This window comes from Aristolochia californica, unplaced genomic scaffold, assembly GCF_029961685.1.
Source record: "Aristolochia californica isolate CCGP_79_NKW_82.1479 unplaced genomic scaffold, dmAriCali1.0.hap1 SCAF_2, whole genome shotgun sequence".
Taxonomy (NCBI): domain Eukaryota; kingdom Viridiplantae; phylum Streptophyta; class Magnoliopsida; order Piperales; family Aristolochiaceae; genus Aristolochia; species Aristolochia californica.
In genome coordinates this window covers 38768103-38794166 of record NW_027181881.1, presented here as the reverse complement: position 1 = coordinate 38794166, position 26064 = coordinate 38768103, and the positions used below count along the sequence as shown (strand labels likewise).

Sequence of the window (26064 nt, the reverse complement as noted above, 5' to 3'; positions counted from 1 at the left end):
AAAATCTTATAACGCACTCCCCAAGAAGCAGATATTTAGATATGGTAGTATTCAGAATTACATGATAAACTCTTTGACAACATGTACAGATTGAATAATATGAACATCAACTGTCAAAAGAGTATAGTGTGAATCTTCTAATCAACATTAAGAAAAATTATACTCACAACTTTACACAAAAGTTATTCTGGCTGAGAATTTTTAAGCTTTTATGATTAGAAGAGGAAAAAAAATGATTAAACATCCAATATGGCTCAAAAATCAACTATATCTTAACATAAAGACCATGAAATTTCCTGAGCCACATCTCAGCATGAGAAAATATCAGGGTAGGGTCCTTCATTCATGTGATCCTTGTCTCAGCATGATACCAAATTAGAGCCTTGCATTCATGCAGGTACCAAATGAATGAACAACCCAGATTTTATCTTACACTTAGATGCAACTCAGGAAATCCATCAACCCCTCACCCATGCAAGATCTTTGAAGAATATTTCCTGCTTTTCAAATTAACAAAAGTCACTGCATACATGCACCATAAACTGATTTCACCAAAGAGAAGAATCACTGTTTTTTGCTTTTATTTTCTTTGTGTGATTTCTTATACTGTGGTTACAAAAATGATTATTATGAGACATACGGATGCTAAAAATCAGAATGATAGATACAAACCAAACTCGAGTGCGTTACTGGAGTGCGACATAGAGGGCATTCCGGCTTTTCATTGCACCACTCCATGATGCAGTTCCTGCAAACACCCCCCCCAAAAAAAAAAAAAAAAAAAAAAAAAAACAGAGCAAAACAGGTGTATCATAAATGAATTAAGAAACCAAAATGATTCTCAGCAGAGAAGTGACGCAGTACCAGCAGAAGACATGACCACAGGGTGTAGCTGTTGGATGTTGGCGAGCACTTAGGCAAAGTGTACACTTGCTAGTAACGCTTCCAACTTGGGCCTGCAAGAAAATTAAGAAGTATCATTTTCTTTTGCAAATAGTAAAGTTCATCCTTATCAGTAAAAGAAAATGAAATCAAAGAGAACCCACTCAAGATACCCTTCTGTCTTATTGCCAAAAAAAAAGAAAAAGAAATCTTTCTGGTATGATTGAAAAACACATAATGACAAAGAATAAATGAAAGAATAGAAAATAGATCGGATAATAATTAGTCATTGAACTAGTTGAAATGTTGAATGAAACTATACCATCTCTCCACAATGAGGTCACATCTATTTATAAAAAGATAGTTGCATATAACAAGTAGGCGACCATAGTATTTAAGAACAATTGGCATGTAGTTAATGTGGTCACATGTTTCCTAATGGGAAGAAAGGTAAATTAAATCTCCGTTAACAATTTAGTCGATCCTCTAATCTTGTTAATCAACAATAACAGAGAAGAAAAACAACCCTAACTCTAGGGAAACCAACAGCTTCAGTATAGTGAAGTTTGCTTAGCATTCAAAACATGGTTGATTTAGATCCAGTTTTTGGATCGGTCAATCATCACTTAACAATCTTTGGGTTCGTTGCCACCCAATTGGTCGCCATAAAGCTAATAGCTTCGAGATTATACTCAAGATTGAATTACTCACTTATAGAATAGCTTATAGCTATCGGTATTTGAAATTTTTTAACTTGTAGAACCACAGATACATACAGAAGGACAAGGCAATATATGTTGAATTAACAAGATGATACGTAACTGTTCAGACCCCTCACTTTTAGAAGCAGGGCCATCAACACAAACCTCACCCTGTGCTACCAGGATCAGATTGGCAGGTTCTAGGCAATTCAGGTCTCATGAAGAGGCACCACCAACGAAAACCTTATCCATTCTCTATTTTTCAGGATAACGAATTATCAGCTCTGTTTCAAGTTGTATTTGCTCATCAAACCAAGAGTTAGACTACATACATATAGCATAAGCCATGAGAAATCCGACAGTATAGAGGACTCCCAGTGAATTTCATGAACAAAATGCAGATGCTGCCTCTGTAAGCATTATAACAATACCGTGAAGAAAGAAAGTTGAACCCAACCATGGCTTGTCCAACAGGCTAAGAGACATACCTCCACAACAGCTGTAGAATCCGAGGTCCAGCTTCCTTTTTCAAGATTCGAATCAGCTGTCATATTTCCATCTTCGTTCAAGACAGGCAATCCTTGTCCTGAGATGCAAGATACGAAGGACAACAAAAATAAGTTGGATTTCTTCAATGAAGCTTGGAGGGCCTGTTAGTGCCCTTTTTAGGAAATGTCAAAATTCGTTTCCACACAGAAATTGATTTCCAGGAGCATTAACGGGTCTTCATTTCCTGGAAAAGGAAATATCCCTGAAAACCTCTCCTTAAAAAATGAGGTCAGTTTCCAAGAAGAGGTTTCCAGGTAGAAGAGGAGGGAAATCTCTCTCCTAAAAAATATAGAAGTCTTTATCAAAAAAAAAAAAAAAAAAACAGTCAGAAGTCATTTCTTCCCCCCTAGCCCAACTGTTGGTATAGTTACCCAAAATACAATAGCAAGAATTCATATTATATTACAACATAAATTGTCGGTGTTGCACGACTTTCACTTTGTTTCGTTCAAGACTCTCAAAATCCAAGTCAACTTCGTCGAGCAACTTTCTCTTAAGTAAATTAAGCAATCTATCTCATACACAAGATAAAGTGCGATGAGTTAGTTCGTGTTTGCTCAAATTTTATGAATGAGACTGATTCAAGCTAAGCCTTTAGATGGTATAGGGTCTAATTGAATCAGTCTAACAACCAGTATTGCCCAAGTCCAATTCCAAGTCAACTAGGTGATACTCAAAATATGAAGTTTTCATTATTTCCTTAGAAATTATACTAGAAACTACTATGAAAAACTTTATAAATTTTCAAGCAACTTCCTAATGGGGCACTAATAAGATATCAAACTAAAGATTTCTTGGAAACAGATGCAGCAAATGCTAAGATGAAAAATTTAGCTAAAATATTTAAGGATAAGAGATCACCCAAAAAATTCTCATGTTTATGAAAAAACAAGAAAAAAGGAGGCTCAATTTAAAGAGGCTTGAATTGCCTACTTTGGGCTCTAAGTTCCAAGAATTGAAAGTTTCTCTCAATTGCAATTTCTTATTTCAAACATGCTAAAGTTAGAAGTTTTAACTAGACAAGTACTTGCCATTTTTAGCAACTTGTTGTTTTGGTTAAAAGTTACAACTAGAAAGTCTTTTCTAGGGGTAATTTCCTGTTTAAGTTCGAGTCTTTGTTTCCAAATTGGTATAACCTAAAGTTAACAAGGCTTTAAGTTAGAGACAGTGACCTATTTTAAGTTTCTTTTCCAGCAAATAGAATTACATTAGAAAGTCCTAATTGGAGTCTATTTCCTAATGTGGACAGCATAGGAGTTTCCTATTTTGTTGATTTGTATGCCTAAAGAGCAAAGGGCCCTCATATGGAACACAGGAATAGTGTTTTGACATCAAATAAAGTTTTGAATTTTGTTCTGTCTTGGATAAATTTGTCCTTTTGAGTTTTTTTCTCTGTTTGCTATTTTTCCTAATAGCTAGCAAAACCCTACTTTTTGTCCTTCAAGTTTTACCCATCAAACTTTGTTGAAAAGCAAGTATGGAAGAGTCTTACATGACTCTCATATCAAGAAGTCTCACATAGTAAAAATTTATATAATAAAATCTTACAGGAGTCTCATGGGAGAAAGGTCACACAGAAGTGTCTCAATTAAAAGATGTTTTTAGTTATTTTAGTCTTCTATATATGTTTAGTTCTGGAATTATTCTAGGACTTTTCTTTAGGAGTCAGAATTTGGGTGTAACTGAGACAAATAGTTTATTTTTAATTTGATTATACTTGTTTCCTCTATTATAAATAGAAGCTCAATGTTCTCAATTATAATCAAGTCAATACATTATTTTCGTACCTCTAGAAATTCAACATGGTATTAGAGGAAATTCTATAAATTGATGCTACGTTAATTTACAGAGACCATGTTTTTCTTCTTCTCATAATGCTTCTGTCTCTTTGTTTTTAATATTTATTCTTTTAGTTTTGTTAGTCTTTTGTTTGATGTCTCAAACCCTATGTTCGATCAATAGCCGTTGTCATCTATCCGTACACTAAAATTTTGCTTTTACATGCATGAGACTACCAAGCTTTGGACCAGAAATAAAAATCAAATTGTTGCCATCAATTCTCTCTCTTCTACTGCAACGGCCATTAACTCATCAAGTTCTTCGACTTCTTTTGGCCAGATGGTTTTGTTTTTCTCAGCCATGGTCATCTCTGACAATGCTCTCATTAATGTTTTCTCCTTTATAGAATTTCAGGTCAAATTCTGTGGCAGTGTAAATTTAATGGGAACTCAAGAAATTTACAAGCAGAAGCTCCAGTCTAGCAACCTCTTTCACTACCCCACCATAAATCTTAGTGCCGGTGCAATGCCTAGAGCAGTTCAGTTTCTCCTCCTCAAAGATCCATTTATGGATGTTTTGGTGGTTGTGCAATCCCTAATGTGCTACTATGGAAGCGTCCAACCATTAGTTTCTTTGTGCTTCTATGAGTAAGCACCGTTTGGTTCTTGTTTGTGCTTTTGTGCCTACTTGTCGGCATCGCCTTCAACCATCCTTCTACTCTGGTCATTCTGTTGATCGGTTCTTTAGAGGGTCTCATCGGTTATGGCATGCAATGGCTCATCATTGGCCAGTGGATTCACCTGCATCTTTATTGGTAAATGTGCATCTTTCTCTATAAGGATGGCAATAGCATGACCTGGATGAACACAGCGACACTTGTGACTGAGGAATTTAAAAAAAAACAGAGGTCCTATTTCAGGGATACTCAGAGGGTACATGGGTCTCAGTACCGCCATCTTCACCAAGCTCTGCTTGGCTCTCTTCTCTGATAGCCCCTAAAGGTTCAAGTTTTGAATACTCAACTTTCTATAGAAAAGCTCTAAAGTTTCTATGGTGATGCCATTGAAAGACAGAATTTTTACTTGGATAAGAGAGATGACGTCAACAAGAGGTACGCCTCCAACACCGTGTCAGACTTCTCAAAGATTTTCAAAGAAGTCGGAATACAACTCCAATTAGGATTCGACTACAGGAATGAGGAGTCATGGTGTCGACTCCTTCAAAGGATTGTGCTATCCAAATTTCAGAAGAGGATGGCATCGTCTCTGTTAGAATTCAGATTCTGCAAGGCCAACCGAAAAGTGTTCATGCTTGCTACCGTCGACCATAACCCCAATGCAGTTGAGTAGTTCACAAGGGAGAAGAAAGTTCGCTACCCAACCAGGCAGGAATAGAGCCATTTCTGGTGTCTTCGTATTTGCTGCCGACTCTGATCTTAGTCTGTATTATATGGCCCCACCTATCTGTTTTTGCCTCTTTACTCCGCTTTCGACATAATTTGGCGGTCATTGCTAGTCCCCGGAGTGCTTCATCCTGGTTAACAACATGGCTAAGAGACGCAATAATGGAACAGTAGCCCGCAGCACCACCGCGTATGGTGTGCCCGAGTTGTCAGCCAGAGAGACTTAAATTCTTTAGGTAGTCATGGCTCCACTTCTCATCTCTGCTTCTGCCACTTCTATTCCTTTTCTGAAACTCATGAGTACCTCAAGGTCTGGAAAAAGATTGCGCATTTGCAGTGTCGAAGTTGCAGATGGGGCTGTTCCGGTGAGCCAACATCCTTTACGCAAGAGTACAGCATTCTTGCTAGGTAACTAAGAACTAGACTTTCCGTTAAGGAATGTGAAATATGTGATTTCTTTGCTTACATTCCACAATATAGTTGTGGCATTGCATCATTGAATGTCACTATTGCAGCTTCTATTGTCCTGCATCTTGTTGGAGTTTGAGCAGGCTTCTTGAGAGAACTCGTGACGGGAATAGATTTTCTATACATGAAAAACCAATGAAGCAGGGAAGAAGAAATTGTTGCCATGAAGCGGCTGAAGTAATTGTTGAGGAAGAAAAATTCAAAGGGAAAATGATTGCCATTTTTCAGGACAAACCATATTGGTCCGAAACGGGGCCCGAGTTCGGGTCCAAGTCCGTGTCTAGGTCAAAATTACATGATTCAGATCTACATAACAGGCTTTGTCCATGTGTTATCATGCAAAATCCATCTTAATAAATTATTGGTTTCAACGAGAGATAGCCGAGGTGATTTGACACCGGGAGACATAGTCTCCTCTATAGTGTTGGCATGCTTGTCTACATTGCTTGCGTATTTTCCGCATGACGACTTTTAAAATTTTTGCTCATCTCCCATAAATTCCTTTGAGGTCATACTTGATCCAACTTGATTATTATTTTTACAGGTCTACCATTACAGTCTCCTGTTAATTTTATCATCGTGGTGTTTATTTCATCCCACCATAACCCTTTTTACTCTGTGTACTTTTTTCCTACCTTCTCCTTTTGAACTCTCGTTTACCTATTTTAGGCTAATTCCTTGTTAAATTTCTTGGGTTATTTTTTTTACTATATATAGTTGTTGTTAAGTCCATCGAGACTTTTTACAGGTGCCCTTAAGTGGGTTTTTTGTCGCCATCTTTTGATTGGCAAGAATTACCCTATTTAGTGATTGCTATCACTATTTTGTGTTTAAAACCCTTAGTGTTGGTTTTGACTCCTTTTTATTTGATCACCCTATATATTTTAATTTTTTAAGAGGTTGTATCCAGTTGACTACTTATCTTTGGGACACCTTGATGGAAGAGATAATTACTATAGGAGTTTTTTGTTTCAAGCTAGGATCATTGACATCACCTCCCAACTTGAGGAAGAGAATAGAAGGAGAAATATGAAGGATGAAGTAGGTGACAGAATCTACAATGAAAAATTCCACTTATTGCGGTAATCCAATTTTAAGTGACCAGAATATCTAAGTCAGGGGGAGTACAGTATGAATTTTTTTTTCTTGAAGACCAAGAAACTTTTTCCTTGCAAGCTAAAGTTATAAACTCTAGTTTGACAGAGACTGCTGAAGAGCAGGTACAAAAGAATCTTATATGACTCTCATAATAAGAAATCTTATAGAGCAACAATTCATATGGCAAACTCTTACTGGAGTCTCACAAAAGTGTCTCAATTAAAAGATGTTTTAGTTATTTTAGTCTTCAATTTATGTTTAGTCGTTTAATTATTCTAGGACTTATCTTTAGGAGTTAAGACCTTGAATGTAACTAGAACATGGGTAATTAATTTGTGATCTGATTCTACTTGTTTCCTCTATTATAAATAGAGACTCATTGTACTCAGTTATAATTAAGTCAATGAATTATTTTCATCTTTAGAAATTCAACAAACTTGAATTATAGTTTTCTAAGTTGTTGCTAAAATCTAGGTTACTTATACGCTAGAGGAAACATTCCACTTTGTTATTCCTTGAATCTAAACCACCATGATGCGTTAGAAACCTATAATAATAATAAAAAAAAATAACCACATTTCAGCTATGGGCACTAACATGCCATTTTTTTTTTTAAATGATGCAGATTTTTATTAAGACAAAAGCTCAAAAGAGCAAATTACAAAGGAGGGAAGCCTTCCCGAACAATGAGAGATTGCTAGGAAGTTCCGAATTTTTCCAATTTATCAGCCAAAGAGTAGGCTGATCTAGGAATGAGATTCCAATTACAATGTCAGCAATACTATCAGTGATGGGCCAGTGGAGCCAAGGGGCGAAGCTGTCTTTGGAACACCAACTAATAACCGTCTTCGAGTCGCCTTCACTGATTAACTTGCCATTGAGACCATCCCTGAAGATTTGGAGGCTGAACAATAGAGCACTAACTTCAGCAGTATTAGAATCAGCAATGCCCACCGGACCAGCATAAGAAAGAATAGGGTCTCCATTGTGACCTCTGAACACACCACCTACTCCAACTGACCCAAGACATCCAATAGCACTACCATCAAAATTCAGCTTAATGCAGTCGCAAGGGGGAGGATTCTAGATAGCCACATTTGGAGTTCTGCTGGGGCCAGACATATGAGCGATCAAATTCCAATTTTCCCGAATAGAGTGGCAAAATCCTTCTTTGTATGAAGCCAGCTCGAGATGAGGCCAACGGCATGAGAAGCCGTGTTGTCTGGGGTGCTAGCTTTGGAGTTGAATCTCCGGTTGTTCTGCTCAAGCCAAATGCACCATGGAACATACACAAGACAGGCCGAAAGTATTAACTTGCCCCAGCCGAGGAAGGAGAATCCCTCAAACCATCTCAAAGGTGCCAAAGAGGTCCTGATGTAGCCCCACTTGGAGCCCAATTTTCTAATAGATTTTCATCCAAACTTGCCATGAAAATCCACAGTGTAAGAGAACATGCTGGACTGTCTTTTCGCACTCACCGCAAAGGGGACAAGAAAGATCGGGGGCAGTGAAGCCTTTTCTATGAAGGTTGTCTGAAGTAAGAATCTGTTCTTTGATGGCTGACCACACGAAAAATTTGATTTTGCTTGGCGCTGAGAGTTTCCAAGCCAAATTCGCCTTGTGCTCATGAATATTGTAGTCTTGCTTTCTGATATGAGAGTAAGCCGAAGTAACAGTGAATCGACCATTATTACTAGGCTTCCAAATCAGCTTATCAACTAAGTGCTCTCGGATAATAGTACTACTGAGTTTGGTAAGGAGAGAGCAAAAAGCCAATGATTCCTCATCATTTAATCCTCGACGGAACAGGAGACTCTACAAGTGATCACTCCATGAATCAGCCATAGAGCAAGAGAGGTCGCTTGCCACCCATGCAGCCTTGGGAAGTTCTCCGAGAGGGATCGGGGGTCACACCATTCATCCGACCAAAAGACAAGGGTCCTTCCACTGCCCGCATGAAATGAGGTAGCATCTCTAAATACTGGAAGGAGCTTGAAAACTGATTTCCATATCAGGGATAGGAGGCGAGCGGCGGCACCCTCTCTCCTCTAGGCACCCAAAAATTGAAGGTAGAATTTCACCATTTTCCTCCATAAACTGTTATGCTTGTTGTTGAAATTCCAAATCGATTTGAGCATAAGAGCTTTGTTCATTTCTCTTGTAGGCCAGATGCCCAAGTCTCCCCTATTATGAGGCATGCAATTATCCTTCCAACTAACCAGATGGTAACTAAAGGTGTCTTCTGAACCTCTCCATAGAAATCGTTGACGAACGACATCAATTTTGGAGCAAACGAAGGCCGGACAGTGCATGAATGATAACAGATAATTTAGTAGCCCAGCCACACAAGACTTGACGAGAGTGAGATGCCCCGCTGTTGATAAGAGTTTACCCTTCCATAGTGACGCCGAAGGTCGAGAATAAAAAAGTGGGAGCCCAAGATATGAAGCTGGCATATTTCCCACAAAGCATCCCAGGTAGTCCGCCATATCCCCAAGCCCAGCTGGATCAATGTGATAGCCAAGAAGAGTGGTTTTTCCCCAGTTTATGTTATGACCGGAAGCCAATTCAAATAATCCCAGCACGGCACACAATTTTCTGATCTGATCCATAGTACCAACCCCGAAGCAAATAGTATCATCCGCAAAATGGAGAATCGGAATATCAAAGGTTGTGCAATCTGTCGTGGGGAGGAGTCATCCCATGTTCTTGGCCGAGTAGATCAAGAAGGATAGATATTCTGCTACCACGTTGAAGAGCAGGGGGGGAGAGGGGGTCTCCCTGTCTGATTCCCCTGGTTCCCTTAAAATACCCACAAATTGTTCCGTTGAGAAGGATGGAGTAGCTTGCAGAGGAGATGCAACTTTGAATTTAGAAGCGCCTTTCCCCGAATCTCATCTTCCCCAGGAAGGTGTCCAGAAACTTTTAGTTAACTCTATCAAATGCCTTTTTGAAGTCAAGCTTGAGGATGAATCTGGGAGCTTTCAGACCTTCAAATGATGACTAAGTTCATGACATGCCATGGCTGAATCAAGAATGTTTCTTCCCTTAGTAAAAGCACTCTGGCCATGGTGAATGGCAATAGGGAGGATTGCCCTGAGTTGACTAGCAAGGAGGCGCCTAATCACCTTATATGCACTGATGGTGAGACTGATCGGCCGGAAGTCGGATGGGAGCTCTGCCCCATCTTTTTTAGGGATGAGGGCGATGAAAGAAGCTCCGATACTCCTATATCTAATGCCATGCTGATAAAAGGAACGGGCCATGCTGGAAATATAGCCTCTGATGAAGGGCCAACAACGACGATAAAATTCCCGTTGAATCCATCCGGGCCCGGAGCACGATCCAGAGGAAGACCAAGGGCTGCAATTTCAATTTCCTGACTAGAGAAGGGGAGCTCGATGAGACTAGCTGCAGCTGATGGAATAACCTGGAGGTTAACCCTTTGGAAGAAGGGTGGACTGGCTAGTGATCAGAGTATAAATCTGCAAAAAAATCCACCAATGAGTCGGAAATAAGGGCTCGGTCCGAGGTGGTCTCACCGTTGACGCTGAGCATGGCAATGCGGTTGGTCCTTCTTCGTGCAGAGGCGACTACATGGAAGAATTTAGTATTAGCATCCCCATTGGAGAGCCATTTGAATCTTGCACGTTGCTTCCAGTGCACTAACTCGTTGTGGGCGAAGGACTGCAATTGCCCTTGAAGGGCATACCTCTGAGAGACTTCCGGAGAAGAGAGACCTCTGACTTCCTCCTCAGAGTCGAGACAGCTATCTGAGCAAGAGCATTGGTTCTCACAGCCGAGGAAGAGGCCTTCTTTTTGGAGGCCCAGGACCTTAGCAGCGGTTTCAACATCTTGAGTTTGATTGGGAAGGTCCATCCGCTTGGGCCAGCAACGGTCATTTTCTCCCAAAAGGATTGGAGAGATAGATCAAAAGAGGGGTCCGCCATCCAAATATTGTTGAATCGGGGGGGGGGGGGGGGGGGGGGGGGGGGGCAACTGCCAAAATGGGTATCAACCATAATCGGCCAATAATCAGAGACGACTCAATTGAGCACTTTGCCGGAGACATTGTTGTAGAGTTGAAGCCAATCATTGCTGGCTAAGAATCGGTCCAGCTTTGAGAGGATAGGGGGTTGCCTGCCATTTGACCAAGTGAAGGTCTTCCTAGATAGGGTAATCTGATCCAGGTCCCAACTACCAATAAAATCAGCAATTAGCCTCATGGAGGTAGTGATTTTCCGGGACGGCGGGGATTTCTCGAGGCAGAAGCGAGTGACATTGAAGTCGCCCACAAGCATCAGAGGAATAGGCCACATCTGACAAGTCCTCAATAGATCCTCCCAAAATAGGTGGCGCTCATGATGTCTAGTAGGGCCGTAGACACCAACTAGGTACCAAATGTTCCCCGAACCTTTGTCTCGCAGCTTGATGCCAAGGGAGTAAGAGCCACAACAACAATCAAGCACCTCAATAGTACTGGTGTCCCACATCAGTAGGATACCGTTAGCCGATCCCACTGTATCCACTGAAGCCCAACCGGGCTCCTTTAGGTGCCACAACTCGCGGATGTATCCAAGGGGAAGAGAAGCCACCTTGGTTTCTTAGAAAACAACAACATTAGCCTTGGTAGAGGCAAGGAGGTCTTGAATGGAGGCGCGGCGATGCAAGGACCCAATTCCACAGACATTCTAGAAGAGAATAATCATTGATCATTATTCATCTTCTTCGACTTCTCAGGTGGGTGGTTATCTCCCGGGAGAAGCTCCGTGAAGACAGTGCCCATCACCTTGGCAAGTTCCACTATCTGGGCCCAGGTTTCTAGGGCCTTTGAAAAAGTGTAACAATAAAGAGTATAGAGAGAAGAAGTAAGAGGAAGAAGAGGGGACAGAAAATGAGAGAAGAGAGTCAAGAAAGAACTCTCGTTGGGGTCATGCTCGAACCCCATCTTCTTTAATAACTTAACTTTAGAGATAATTACTATTATTCCCTCATACACTTAACCTTAATTAACTCTATATCTCCCACCATACATCCTCAAATTACATCAAACTTGAACTAGAGATAGATCTAAACAAGTAGAGCAATATAACATCTACTCTAGAGATCACAACTAATGTAAAAAGACAAAATTACCGTTCAACTATTTTTCTAACACTCCTTCAAGCTGGAGCATATATATCCATTAGTCCCAGCTCGTTTTAGAAATACCCAAAATAGTGTTTACCCCAAGCTTTAGTAAACATATCTTCAACTTGATCACCAGATCGAACATAGGGAGTGACAACTTCCTTCTTCATCACTGCATCTCGAATGAAGTGACAATCTACCTTAATATGTTTAGTTCTTTCGTGAAATATAAAACTCCCTGTAATGAATATGGCTGCTTGATTTTGACAATACATAATCATAGACTAATCTCTTTGTACGTTCAATTCTCTGATCACCGATCTCACCCACATCAATTCATTGATTGTATGACTCTATATTTAGCTTCAACGCTAGAGCGGGCCACAACGTTTTGCATTTTATTGTTCTAGCTTACCAAATTACCTCCCAAGAACACACAATAACCATTGATAAACTTTCTGTCAAGTCTGGACCCAGCATAATTTGCATCCGAGAAAACCTCTATTTTTAAATGATCATGGGGTTTAAAGAATAAACCTTTTCCATAAGTACATTAATATTCGTTGTGCAGCCTCTAGATGAACCTTACGAGGGCAATCCATACTGACAACACTAACAACAAATGATATATCAAGATAAGTGACTGTGGCATATATCAGTTTGCCAACTAATCGGCGATATACTGTCTTGTCATTGAGTTCATCATTTTGTTCATCATGAAGTTCATGTCTAATCTCCATTGGTTTGGCACCCAACAAACCATATTCCAACAACATATCTATGACATACTTCTTTTGTATCAATACTAGGCCTGCCTTACTTCTAGCCACCTCAATGCCCAAAAAATATTTTAAGGAACTCAGATTTTTAGTTTGAAAATGTGTCACATCACTAACAGAAAAGATAATATCATCCACATATACTAGCAAAACCAAAATGACAGACGGTCTCTTCATGATAAAATGTGAATTGTCACGTTGACTTCTAGAAAAGCCAAAAGACATAACTATCTGACTAAATTTCTCAAACCATGCTCAAGGACTTTGTTTGAGACCAAATATACCCTTCCTGAGGTTGCTCCATATAGACCTCTTCATCCAAATCGCCATATATGAAGGCATTTTTAATACCAATTTACGACAACGACAACCCTCGGTTCACGGCCACATAAATCAAAATCAGTACAGAAGATAATCTAGAAACTGGGGAGAAGGTAACACATCCACACCATAAGTTTGAGGGTATCCCTTGACTACCAACCGAGACTGTATCTCTCAATGGACTCACCCGCCTTATACTTCACAATATATACCCAGTGACTTCCAACCACTATAGCACCAGGGGGTAAGTTACACAACATCCAGGTGCCTTTGTCCAGTACAGCTCCATTTCGACAACCATGGCCTACTTCCATTGCGAAGACAAGAGAGCATCCTGCACAAAAGACGAGATAGTACAAGCAGACAATGAAACTATTTGTACTAGTCAGACAATGAATCAAAAGATACACAATTTGATAGAGGATATTGAGTTCCTTTTATGAGCACTTTTCCGAAGGGCAACAGAAAGGTGCAAATCACTTACCTCAAGATCCACAAGGGACTTGAGGGCTGGTGTGGAGTCACATGCCGTTTGTGATATACCTGTAATGGTTTCTCTACAGTAGCACCAGATGAAGGACCAGGAACATCCTCCACAAGAGTGGGGACAACTATCTCAAGACCAATAGTAAATGGAAAAAACATCTATGGTGGATGAAGTAAAGAATGGAGTATTCTAAAAAAATATCACATCTGATGATACATATGTGTTCATAGTAAAAAGATAGAAGCATTTATATCCCTTTTGAGTACGAGAATATCCTAAGAAAATACATTTTACTACAAGAGGAGACAATTTATCCCTAGAAGAACCAAAGACATGTGCAAAACATTCACATCCAAAAATACAAGGGGATAATGGAAATAATGTGACACAGGGCATCAACCCTGTATAGGGATTTTTCACCTCCAAGAACAAAGCAAGGCATCCAGTTAATGCGATGGCAGGCAGAAAAACCGCATCACCCCAATATGATTTGGTACATTCATGAGTACTAACATAGTGCATGCCACTTCCAAGCGATGGTGGTTCTTATGCTCAAGTACTCCATTTTGCTATGGAATATAAATAAATGATGACTAATGTATAATACCATGACTTTGACAAAACAGATCAAATTTTTTAATCATAAATTTTAGACCATTATCAGTGTGAAGTACACAAGTAGAAGTATCAAACTGATTTTTAATTTCATTATAAAAGTGTTGAAACACATCAAATACTTCAGACATCTCCGGTAAGAGATACATCCAAGTACATCGACTAAAATCATCAATAAATGAAAGAAAGTACTTATAACCAAAGATACTGGGCACGGGGTTAGGGCCCCAAACATCATAATGAACAATGCCAATAAGCGACTACTTCTAGATTGGCTTAAAGGAAATAGAGTTTGATGATGTTTGCCCAAATGACCTGAGTCACACTGAAATGTAAGACTGGAAAGAAATGCAAGAAAAAGTTTAACTAACTTCACAAGAGAAGGATGACCTAGCCATAGATGCTACTATAAAGGTGAGACTGCATAGTGCAAAGCCTATAAAGAATCTTGGGAGTGGCTCTCCTAATAATAGTTTGTCTCTCTCACATGCAAAACCAATCATCTTCCTCATCATGAGATCCTAAAATACACAATGAGAAGGATAAAAAGTTAAGGAATAATTCATAGATTTAGTGAGTTGACTAACTAACAACAAGTTAAGGGGAAACTTAGGAAGAAACAATACAGACTGAGGTGAGATGAATGAAGGCAGAACTAATTTACCCATTCCTTAAACTAATGAAATGGATCCATCAACCAAGGTAACTTGTTTAACAGCAAAAGACTCTTTTAAATCAGATAACAGAGATGACATACCTGACATATGGGTATCGGCTCCTATGTCAAGTACCCAAGAGGATGAAGGACGCACATGAAGACAGACGTACCAAAACTAGCCAGAGTGGTTGTAGGAGTGGAAGACTGAGTCATAGATGCTGAAGAAGCAGCAATCAACTGTATCATACACTAAACTAGTTTTTGCATTTCATCAGATGCCCCTAGTACAATATTCACTATGGGCCCAATAGATGCTTTTGTGCTCTCATGAACATAAGTGTTTGCTCATGTAGGTTTAATAAATTTAGCCCAACACTTATCAGAAAAATGGTTTGAGCAGCCACAATGAATACATTTTCTGTTAAGTCTACTATCACCCCTGCCTCTACCTCTGCCTCTAGCACTTCCACCTCGACCTCTAACCAATTCTAAGTTACCAAGAGTATTGAGTGCAAATACAGTAACACTAGTAACATTTTTGCATCCCTCGGATATAACAACAGACTTTGCGCGTAAGACTTTGCTAAAGCCATAGATAGAGACTGAATATCATTTGAGGCTAATAGCTGCGCCCGGACAGCATCAAATACCCAAAACCATCCTTAAATTTTGCTATATGTACCTGTCCATATCGCTTTCTAGATTCCCTTTCATCGGTAATAAAGGAATGGAAAATATTTATCTCGTGCATTACACCCACTAGTTCATTATAGTACTCAATAACAGATCTCTGACCTCTCTTGAGGCTGAACAGTCTGACATATAATTCATGAACTCACGACAAATTGATCTCCAGAGCATAGTTATATTCTAAGGACACCCACATTTTCTTAGCAGTTTCGTAATTCATAACTTGATTCCTCAGCTTGGAATTAATGTGGTTGATTAGCCAGGTCATAACCTGACTATTTTCAACTTCTCAGTCATCATTCAAATGAACAAGAAGATCTTCCCTAAAGAACTAAGACTTCCTTTTCGCCTTAAGGTATATTCAAATTGACTTTGATCAATTGAGATAGTTTTGACCATTTAGTCTCTCAAATGTAATCAAAATTGCATCTTTTCCCTCAAAACTTCCAGATTAACTTGAATTAGTGATTGTTTCACTAGAATCAGCCATAGTACCACATAACAATCACAATCAGGGAATAGAAGCTTCAATCAACAAGATAGGTGGGTCCCACTTCTTAGAAATTAGGGTTTTTTATGCACACTTGCATTAAAACCCAAATCACATCCAATTCCACCAGCTATGTGTGATTAAACCAGAGAAATATTGTAAATTACAATATTTGGACAGATCAGCTTACCAGTGGATGGGACTGCACACCAGAAGAATGGGTACTTCCCAACTCAAAGAATCCTTCTAGGACTCTATCTCAACATTAGTCTGCACTAAAGGCAGCAGATCCAACAACCCTAGGGATATGGCCGAAAGAGAATGAGAAAAACTTGATTTTTGCTAATAGTCGGCGCACAAACCTCGAGGGATCCTCTTTCTAAGAAGTCATAGGTTTCAATGGAGAGAACTGGTGAAGGATAGAGGCTCACAACCAAGATCTACTGCTCAGGTACCATGAAAAAGAGTAAGATTAAAGAGTATAGAGAGAAGAAATAAGAGGAAAAAGAGGGGATAGAGATGACATAAGAGAGTCAAGCAAGAATTTTCATTGGGTATTGGGCTCGAGCCCCATCTTCATTAATAACTTACCTTTAGGAATAATTACAATTATACCTTTATACACTTAAAACTTAATTAACTCCTTTACATCTACCACTATACATACTCAAATTACATCAAACTTGAACTAGAGATAGATCTAAACATGCAGAACAATATAACATTTACTCTAGAAATCACAGCTAATTTAAAAAGACAATACTACCCTTCAACTGTTTTTCTAACATCCTTAAATTTTTTTTTCCAGAACTAGCTAGAAGAATTTTTTGAGAAGGGTCAAAAGTTTTTTCTTTTCTTTTGAAAACGGCCTTAAAAGATTTAAAAGAAGAAAAGGAAGAATGTCAAGAAAATAAAGACGAGACACATCCCACAGCCAAATGTTTTGAATGTACAGCAACCATTCAGTGGGAAAAAAAAATAATCTTGTACATCTAAGTGTGCAACATTTGGATCCTACATGGAACTAGAGTTCTAGACTCATTGAAGGAGTCTAAGAATGAATGTACCTCCTTCCAAAAAAAGAAATGCCCCAAGGGAAAACTCGGATTGTGCGCCAACTTTTCATAGAGTTTTTCATCTTTTTCATCTTTAGAGGTGTGTTGTAAGCCATCATGATCATAAAGAAAATTAAGAAAAATAATACAACAGTACAGTTCCATCTTTAATTCTGCAGGCAGACCAAAATCATTTTTCACCTTTAGAAGTGGTTGTCAGCCATCATGATAAAAAATAAAACTGAGGAACAATAGTTTACTGCCAATCTTTAACACTATGAGGCAGGCCAAGAAATTGTTCACTAGAAAGTGAAGAAACAGGACTACCATCTTGCATGGAACAAATTTATTATCTTGTTTATTCACATTTTTGTGCATAAGAATAATTGTAAGGTCAAACTAGTGTAGTTCATTTGACAAAAACAATAAAATAAAATAAACAAAAGACAAAAAATTTAAGTCCATGATGAATGACCTGCTGATGTCCAGTGTGTCCCCGTTGATGTCTGATGGACTGAACTTGCAATAGAAGATAAGTTGCTTCTGCGAAGACTTTCAGCACCAAGAATACATAGCTGAATTAAAAGGAACACACCGAGAATTTGGTACCTGAGTTTAGAGAAGCATCAGTAATGGTACTAACAAATCTGTATCCCATGTAAGGTGTTACAGAAAAAAATAAAAACCTGTTAAAACCAGGGAATTACTATCACTTGGTTAAGCTCACTATATACATAAAAGCATTCCCTGAGAAACTAAAGGTAGCTGCAAATTCAATAGGTTAGTACTTACCTGTTGAATAGTTTCTTTCTTTTTAAACCTCTAAGAAAGCAGTCCATGTTATGAAGATTTTTCAAGAAGCAATTATCTATGATTATATCTAAACTTTAGAGCTTCATACCTCGGTCTTTGATTCAATGGCTTGCCAATGAAAACATACTGAATGCCAGCAGCTCGCTTGGAAATGTGATAATACAGACCTGCAAAATATAACAAACATAAGACCACTAGATAACTATAATTCAGAAAGAGAATCCAAAAAATAAATAATTCAGAAAAGAAAGTCACTCATATATCAGGTTTTTATCTCATTTAAAGAACTTGAAATGGAAACGGCAGTTCTTCCACTCATCCAAAAAATATTTCCTTCACAAGTGAATTATCGATCTAATCCAGCAATACATAAAAAGAAATGAACTCACCTTCAAAATAGAAGAACATGAGATTAGTACGAACAGCAATTTGCAGAATTTCATAAACAAAAGGGAGCATCTGTGGAGGTCCAGTAACACAGACATGTTAGTTAAGACTGAGAAGCATCACATCAGAATGGTATTCTAGACAGGCATGGAAACATCTAGTTTCGATATTGTACTATAAATAGGCCAGTATGAACAGGAAGCATCAAATTAAACCACTATTTATTTCAAACTAAAAAATCAGCTGCATCATTTTTTTCTTTCAAAAGTCAACTATGAGCAGAAGAAAAAAAGGAAAGAAAAGAAAAAGCAAAACAATGGATGTGTTCATTATATACAAGATCCATTGAATAATTGAAGCCAATACTTGACGCAGGAATAATATACCAAAGGCCATTGCTGAACTCCAGACATCCATATTCTATGAAATTTCTCCTTCAATCTAGACAATGCTGATATAGATACCCTTCTTTCCAAGAATGGTGAGCTTCCAGAAGGAAGAGATGATTCAAGCTGGTTCCTTCCCGGACCATTGTTGCCAATCAGCTCCTCAGACTGTGAATCGGTAAGCATGATTCCACGGGCAGCCATTCTAGAACTGTCCAATGGCAGATGTTTCAGTCCCATTCTCAAAGGATAAATAGCACATGTCAAAGAAATGTAAGTGTTTGAAAGAACTAATGTTTGTCATTGAGGTCAACTACATGTGTCATTTGCCTCTATCTTTTCAAGAATGATGAAGTTTACATTTTTGGGACAAATTGAAGCTATATGCTCCAGCATGAAGGGGGTGTTAGAAGATATAATTTAAGTTAATTAGGTTTTCCTTAATTTTTCGGACAGGATTTTCCTTTAGAAAGTAGATTTTAGGGTTTTATGGATTGTAGAAACATGAATGTAATTTTGAACTTTGTTTAAGTGATACATATGGGAGAGGTGTCTCTAAACCCTAATCTCTCCCATACTTTTTCTCCTGTAAAATTCAACAAGTTAAAAGTAACCAACAGAGTTTGCATAACATAACTACAGTTGCATCTGGAGCCAAACAACAGTTCTTTGGGTCAAAAAGTTCATCTTGCATTCAAAAATTTGTTTGAGTATACTTCCTTTTTGAAAGAGTTGACCTTCCATTGGAGAATCAACTTTTGGGTGATGCTATAAATTAAGCTCTTCCAAAGAGACAGTTTTTCCTTCTTGGAAGAAAATATAATAATACTCTTTGAACTAATATACCATTGTGTATTTCATATGAGATGTACTCATATGGCTCATTAGACATTTGAACCACCTAAAAGGTACCATACTAATTTACTCAATCTACCTAAGCCTTATACACAACAAGCGGACTCACCTAAGATGGGCCCACTGAAAATGGTACTATACATTTGATGTGGACCACCTAATATCAGCCTACATATCTAATCCTCCTAATATCAGCCTACATATCTAATTAGGGGGCTGCTTATGAGCGTTGTGCTAAAGTCATGGTCCACTTTCATTGAGGTCTTGCACATCTAGAATGGGAACCAACTAATCTTACAAACCCATGGGCTCATTATCTACCTTTCACATTAGCTACATAGTTTAAAATATTAGGTTCATTGATAAAAAATATTGAAGGCATGTTGGTAATTTACCTTTACAATTATGTCTTATATATTTAACCCAACATAATAAGACATTTTGCACATGAGAACTCTTTTAAACTAGTTGCTGCCAGACTAAATTCCTCTTCTGAAGAGGTGTCTAGAAGGGAGCTCTTCAAGAAAGGCGTTCTCAAGAAGGCCTATATTGAAGAGAGAAGTCAAAGACAGTCTTTAATGAATGTTTAAAGAAGCAACAAAGTGTATGTTGAAGAGCAGATATGGAAGAGTCTTACATGACTCTCACAGTAAAAAGTCTCACAGAGCTAGAATCAATATGGTGGAGTCATACATGAGTCTCACAGGAGGTCTCACAGAAGAGTCTCAATTAAAGGTGTTTTAATTATGTTAATTTTCTATTTATGTTCAGTTGTTTAATTGTTCTAGGACTTATTTTTTAGTGTTTAACTTTGGATATAACTAGGATAGTGGTAGTTTATTTGTAATTAAATTCTATTTGTTTCCTCTATTATAAATAGAGGCTCATTTTACTCAAATTACATCAAGTTAATAAAGTTTTTCTCTTTTCCAGAAATTCAACATGGTATCAGAGTGGGTTCTATGAGTTGACTCGGTCAACTCACAGGGATAATGTGATATTTTTCTGATCTATCATCTCTAGTAGTTTAGATTCGTATTCTATCTTTTTTAATTCTTTTTTGTCCCAGTACTCATTGCTTTCTAGGGGTTCGCACCTCCATAATGAACTTTTCATATTGTAAATTATATACTAACGGAAGGATCTTTGACTCTACTTTTCAAAGTAAAAAAATAGAAATTTGAGTTTTCTTTAAAGAGAAATAGATATTTGAAGCAGCAAAGGTCAAACTGCAAGGTAGGTTCCAGCAGCAGCATAAAACTTCACTTTTCGAGCCGTTTTATGCCATCAAGAATGAGACTTTATATAGAAATTTATATGTCAAAAGAAAGATCTATAAGTTTATTTTCTATCTTATCAAACCAATTCTCAATTTGAGTTTTCTAAAGGGATATATCAATTTCGTAAGGGTTAATGGTCATGCTGGCCAAAGAAGAAAGAGTATTCAGTTCGGCCAGATTATAAAGTCCGAAATCTATCAGATTATTTCTCTCAAAAGAAATTGGATGAAAGATATCGAAGTCTAGTTTTAGAAGGAGAATTTTTTTTTTTTTTTTGAAAGGATCAGAGGGAGAAATTTTTATGTCAATCTAATTTATATTTAAGGAGGTATTCGCATCGGAGTCGACAAGGATCAAGCTATAGAACAAAGAATATAAAGAAGTCATAAAAAATTCAAAAACAAAGTTTTTTATGTCAAATTAGGTATCAATTTAAAATTCTTTGTATCTAGTTTCTTTATAAACAAACCGTTTGTTATTCTAAGTTATATTTTTGGAAATATAAAAAAGTACCAAAGGTCAATTTTGCCGAAAATCTCTCCTTTTTTTCCTATTTTCTCTCTTATTATCTCTCAATGCCTTAACGTGAATTGAGTTTCCTTTTCTCCTAAAATTTGAGTTTTTTAACTAAATTTCTCTTTTAATCAGAGAGTTTTTATCAAACTTAATCACTTCATGATGTGCTCATTCAAGGTATACAATATCTTGCTTCGATGTTGTTTTCAAGGTTTGCGTTTTTGTTACTTGGTTGTGTATCTTCGGTATAGTTAACTCCAAAAAATTGTTGTCACCACAAAAAAAAGTTATACTTGGCCAAATCTATTAAGTTCTATCATTATAGTCTCTCCTAGTTTTCAAAAGAAAAAAATGTCACTTTGGAAGTATAAGTGTTGCATAGTCGCCTGCTTCCGGTTAATGTTTTCCTCTATTATTTCTTCAGTTTATCATCTTGTATTTTTATCACTTCAAAGTAATGCTTAGACCTACTACCTAAAAAGTATAGGAGTGTGCCCAACATCCAGCTTAAGTCAAGATTTTTGTTCTTCACCCAAAAGGTGATTTGTGTTTGAGTTACCCTTAAAAAGTTAGTAGTCTCTTGGTTGTGCCTTAAATTTGGGCCATTTTTCCGCCTTTAAAATTGAGTGGAGTGTGTTTCAGACTATGACCATTTTCGACAGCCTAAGAGTGATTTTCTTCTCCCATATTGTGTTTTGTCTAAATTGGGTCTCTATGTCCTTTCTATCCCCAACTGGAGGGGGTAAAGTAGAAGAAGAAGTACAAAAAAGAGGTATTTTGTTCTACTTGTTGTGGTAATTTTTATGTGACCAAAATATTCAAGAAAGGGGAAGCACAAAAGATGAGATTTTTGCATCTATGAAGAATTTTTTTTTCAACAAAAGAAAATTGAAGACCAAGAATCTTTTTCATTACAAGCTGAAGTTGTAAATTCCAGCTTGAAGGGGAGTGTTGAAGAGCAGATATGGAAGAGTCTTACATGACTCTCACAGTAAGAAGTCTCAAAGAGCTAGAATTAATATGGTGGAAACTTACAATAGTCTCATAGGAGGAGGTCTCACAAAAGAGTCTCAATTAAAGGTGTTTTAGTTATGCTAGTCTTCTATTTTTGTTCAGTTGTTTAATCGTTCTAGGACTTATCTTTTAGTGTTTAACTTTGGGTGTAACCGGGATAAGTATAGTTTAATTGTAATTGGATTCTACTTGTTTCATCTATTATAAATAAAGGTTCACTGTACTCAAATTACATCAAGTTAATAAAGTTTTTTTGCTTTTCTAGAAATTCAACAGTGTACAATATCCTATAAAGTAGCAAACCAATAACCAACCTAATTCTTTCAGCGAGATAAGGAACGGCTGTCTGATACACAATGAAAAGAGCTCGCCTTGCTGGTGTTGGAGGAAGTCCATAAGACCCCTCAACCTACAAAACCATATATAAAATGTTAGACAGCCAAATACAAGGTGAAATTATTAAAATAAATTCCTTAAGCTACAAGTGTGAGCTTGATTTGAAAAAAAAATCTTTTCTGAAAAACCCATTGACATCACAAGATCCACATATTGTTTGTTTACTGTTTTCAAGACAATATTCTACAAGTAACAATGTCTACCAGAATAGGATGAATCCAAGTATGCAGCTAATCAGAACAAAAGGGTTCTGAAATGGTCTGAATAAGAAAATCGCAAAATGTGAAAAGAAACAGAGTTTGATTTCTTTTTTCTTGTTCCTTTCTAAATAGCTACTATATGATTATTCATTGCAAATGAACAGGAACTTGATATGCACACTGAACTATTTTTCTTGTTTTCTTTTATCCTCCTTGGGCAAACTGAGAGGCTTCATCAAATCACTACCAGAAGCCAACCTTTGACATGTATAGATCAATATAATTCAACAGATTGTAGAAATAAACCTGTGTTATATCACAATATTCCTCTCCCAGTGTCTGCTGACCTGATCCAGTTGTCATTATATAATAAAGCATCTGGCCTAACAACTTTGCCTGAAAAAGAGAAACAAAATGTGCATAGAAAAAAGAGAATGCCAACCTCAAATGCTTCAGAAATATGAAAACTCAAGACATGAAAATGTGAGTGAGATACTAAGAACAAAGGAGAAAAGGGTCTTTTGTGATAAAAGACTTAAATATACTCCAGAAACTTCAGTTCAAAATCTAATTAAGATAGGAAACTAGAAAAGCTAGACAAACGATGCAAGAATCCAACTCCTACATCCAACCCATCTTATAAGAATGCTTATATGGAGGATTCTAATTTCCTCAGTACAAGCTAGATTCAAGAACATATCATTGATGAACAGAAAAAAATTAACTCATTGATAAGCTGGTCAAACTGAAAAAGCCACATGCCAATAAATTTTTTTCTGCTTTCATTTCTTCTGAATCTTGTTTTTTTTTTTTTCCTTTTTTAAAGGAATGGTAATTTTTCTTTTTTCATTATTGTTTTAGAATTTTCTCAAGGACTCATTATAGTTAAAAGATTTCGTGCATTAATCAGTTACAGGAAAATACTCAACTTCCTCTCAGGCATCTTAGACATATGAGTTGGCAGTTAGGTAATAAGTTGCTACCAACTGCTAAATTTGTAGGGAACCTACTAAAATTTGCTTAATTGTCCTATGGTCCAATAGCATTGACATTGAAAGCCATTAGCGACAGCACAAACCACCCTCCAAACACCCAGTCTCCCAAGAAACTTGAGCCTAAGACCTCAGATTAAGAAAACCTCCCATGTAGTACTTAAGGCAAAGGCTCAATCTCCAATAAAATTTCCTTGTGACATGAACCTATTGGAATAGTGGAGGAAGCAGAAGTACTTAAAGCTTCTTCAACTTGAGTCACAAGGCAGTGAATGAACCAATAATTTGGCCTTAAAAATATAACCAGGAATATATCTTCAAATGTATAGTGCATTTGACAAAGAATCTCACCCGTTCCAAGGTGTGTCTAAGCACTACAGAAGTTCGGTATTTCACTTTTTAAGTCATCATTTCTTCAGTCAAAAATAAAATATCTTGCTTTTGGAATGATGAGGTGATTTTAGTGTAAGCATACACAAACAACTGAAAAAAAAAAAAAAGAAGAAAAAGAAAAGAAAGCCAAGTGCTATAGAGAAACAATTATGTGGAACCAAATATGTGTTCAAATTGGGAAATGAGTATCCACTTTTTTATGGTCCTAATGCTTCTCTTCTCAATTTCAAAATATAAAAACATGAAAAGTAAGCTTCTGATCACCTTCTTTAGGACCAAGGAGTGATGCTCTTACAGATTATACCAACAAAATCATTGTCAATTCGAAAATGAGTACTTGAAAGAAAAAGAGTTCAAGCTCTGATAAGAATGAAAAAAGAGGATTAAAAAGGATGACATAGGAAATTCTTGGAAAAGAATAGCACCAGTCGCCCACCTCATTCTGATAAGTTACTGCAACTCTTGTACCTACAGCAAAAGGTTCCTTGTTGATAACAACAGAAAAGAATAGTGTTCTCATAAAGACCAGAAAGCCATAAGCAGGAAAGAAATAAATACAGAACATGTAATTTGTGATGTGCTCAACAAATTCTTCAAATCTGACAGCTACTTTGAACAAAACGAAAACAGCTGACACTCAGGCCAACTCTACTGATGCTCAATGTTAATTAAAATGTACTCACCAAGCAGTTAAACGAATCAACTACAGTCATTCCAAAGATAAAACGATTAACGACAACAAAAGTCACTCTCCCAATTAGAAAATAGAAGCTTCACTTCCAAAACAGTAAAAAGGAAGTCTCAGCAATATAGCTGGACTTCCAAACAGGCGTCATATGGGGGTACTGTCATCGCCGAGAACTTGTCCCAGATGCATCAAAGAGAACGTTAAAGCATCAAATCCTCAATAAACGCGTCAATGAAAAATAAAGCAAAAAAGTATCAAAGTCGTGTCGAATTGTATGAAAACATAAAGAATCCCGCAATCGAAACCAAAAAAAAGGGCTAGTCTATGCATTCGTTTTCTTTCTAATAAGTGATGAGATGCATAGTTGGAGAATTTTCTCGACAGGACCATAAAATAACCAAAATTCAAGAAAAAGATGTACCAAATAGATGGCGAAAAGCATCGCGGCAAGCTTCGTAGACGTATGAAGCGTACTGGTCATCCTTCTCAGCAGCTCTCATGATTTCCGGCTGCGCAGCCGGTGGAAACCGCCGCGGGCCCGTCGGCGAACTGGACGATGCGGGCCCACTATCATGTCGCTCCCCAGAAGAGTAGGAGGGCTCTGATATCATGCTGAAGACGGAATTTGACGGCGTTGAAGATTGGTATCACCTAGGCTGCAGGAGAGGTAGCAGAAGATCTTGAGTACTCCAATCTATCCTTTCCGGAAGAGCAGCAGAAGCATTGGGTTTTTTTCTTTTAGAAGACCAAAAAAAACAAAAGCACTCTTCTTTTATTAACCACAAACGGAAACAACCACCCCCAACGAGCCACACACACAGAGACACAGTATTTACAGCCTAAAAAAAAGATACAGGGTGTATTAGGGGGGAGGGGGTTAGTCAATAAAACGGAAATTTGAAGGTCATCTTCGTCTCATCTTCGTCTCCGAGATGAACTTCATTTCAATATATTCCAAGACCAAACCACAGTGTCTATGGTCGTGCCCAATCTAAGCCTCCTGATGGTCCCAACATAGTTTTGGCACAATCTAGCATGGC

At 37.7% G+C, this 26064-nt stretch overlaps 1 protein-coding gene and 1 pseudogene across 1 annotated transcript; one reads left to right on the top strand and one right to left on the bottom strand.

Moving 5' to 3' along the window:
* Positions 1–556: 556 nt before the first annotated feature.
* Positions 557–25825, bottom strand: LOC137956005 (peroxisome biogenesis factor 10). Its single transcript, XM_068803281.1, has 11 exons — positions 25446–25825; positions 24773–24804; positions 23258–23347; positions 22670–22764; positions 18691–18901; positions 18307–18376; positions 18006–18084; positions 17580–17713; positions 2072–2169; positions 865–956; positions 557–748 (listed from the first exon to the last, which is right to left on the bottom strand). Exons 1-11 carry the CDS (start codon positions 25633–25635, stop codon positions 646–648), a joined length of 1194 nt encoding a protein of 397 aa, XP_068659382.1. The 5' UTR covers positions 25636–25825; the 3' UTR covers positions 557–645.
* On the top strand, positions 4555–6135 carry LOC137956127 (uncharacterized; annotated as a pseudogene).
* Positions 25826–26064: the final 239 nt, after the last annotated feature.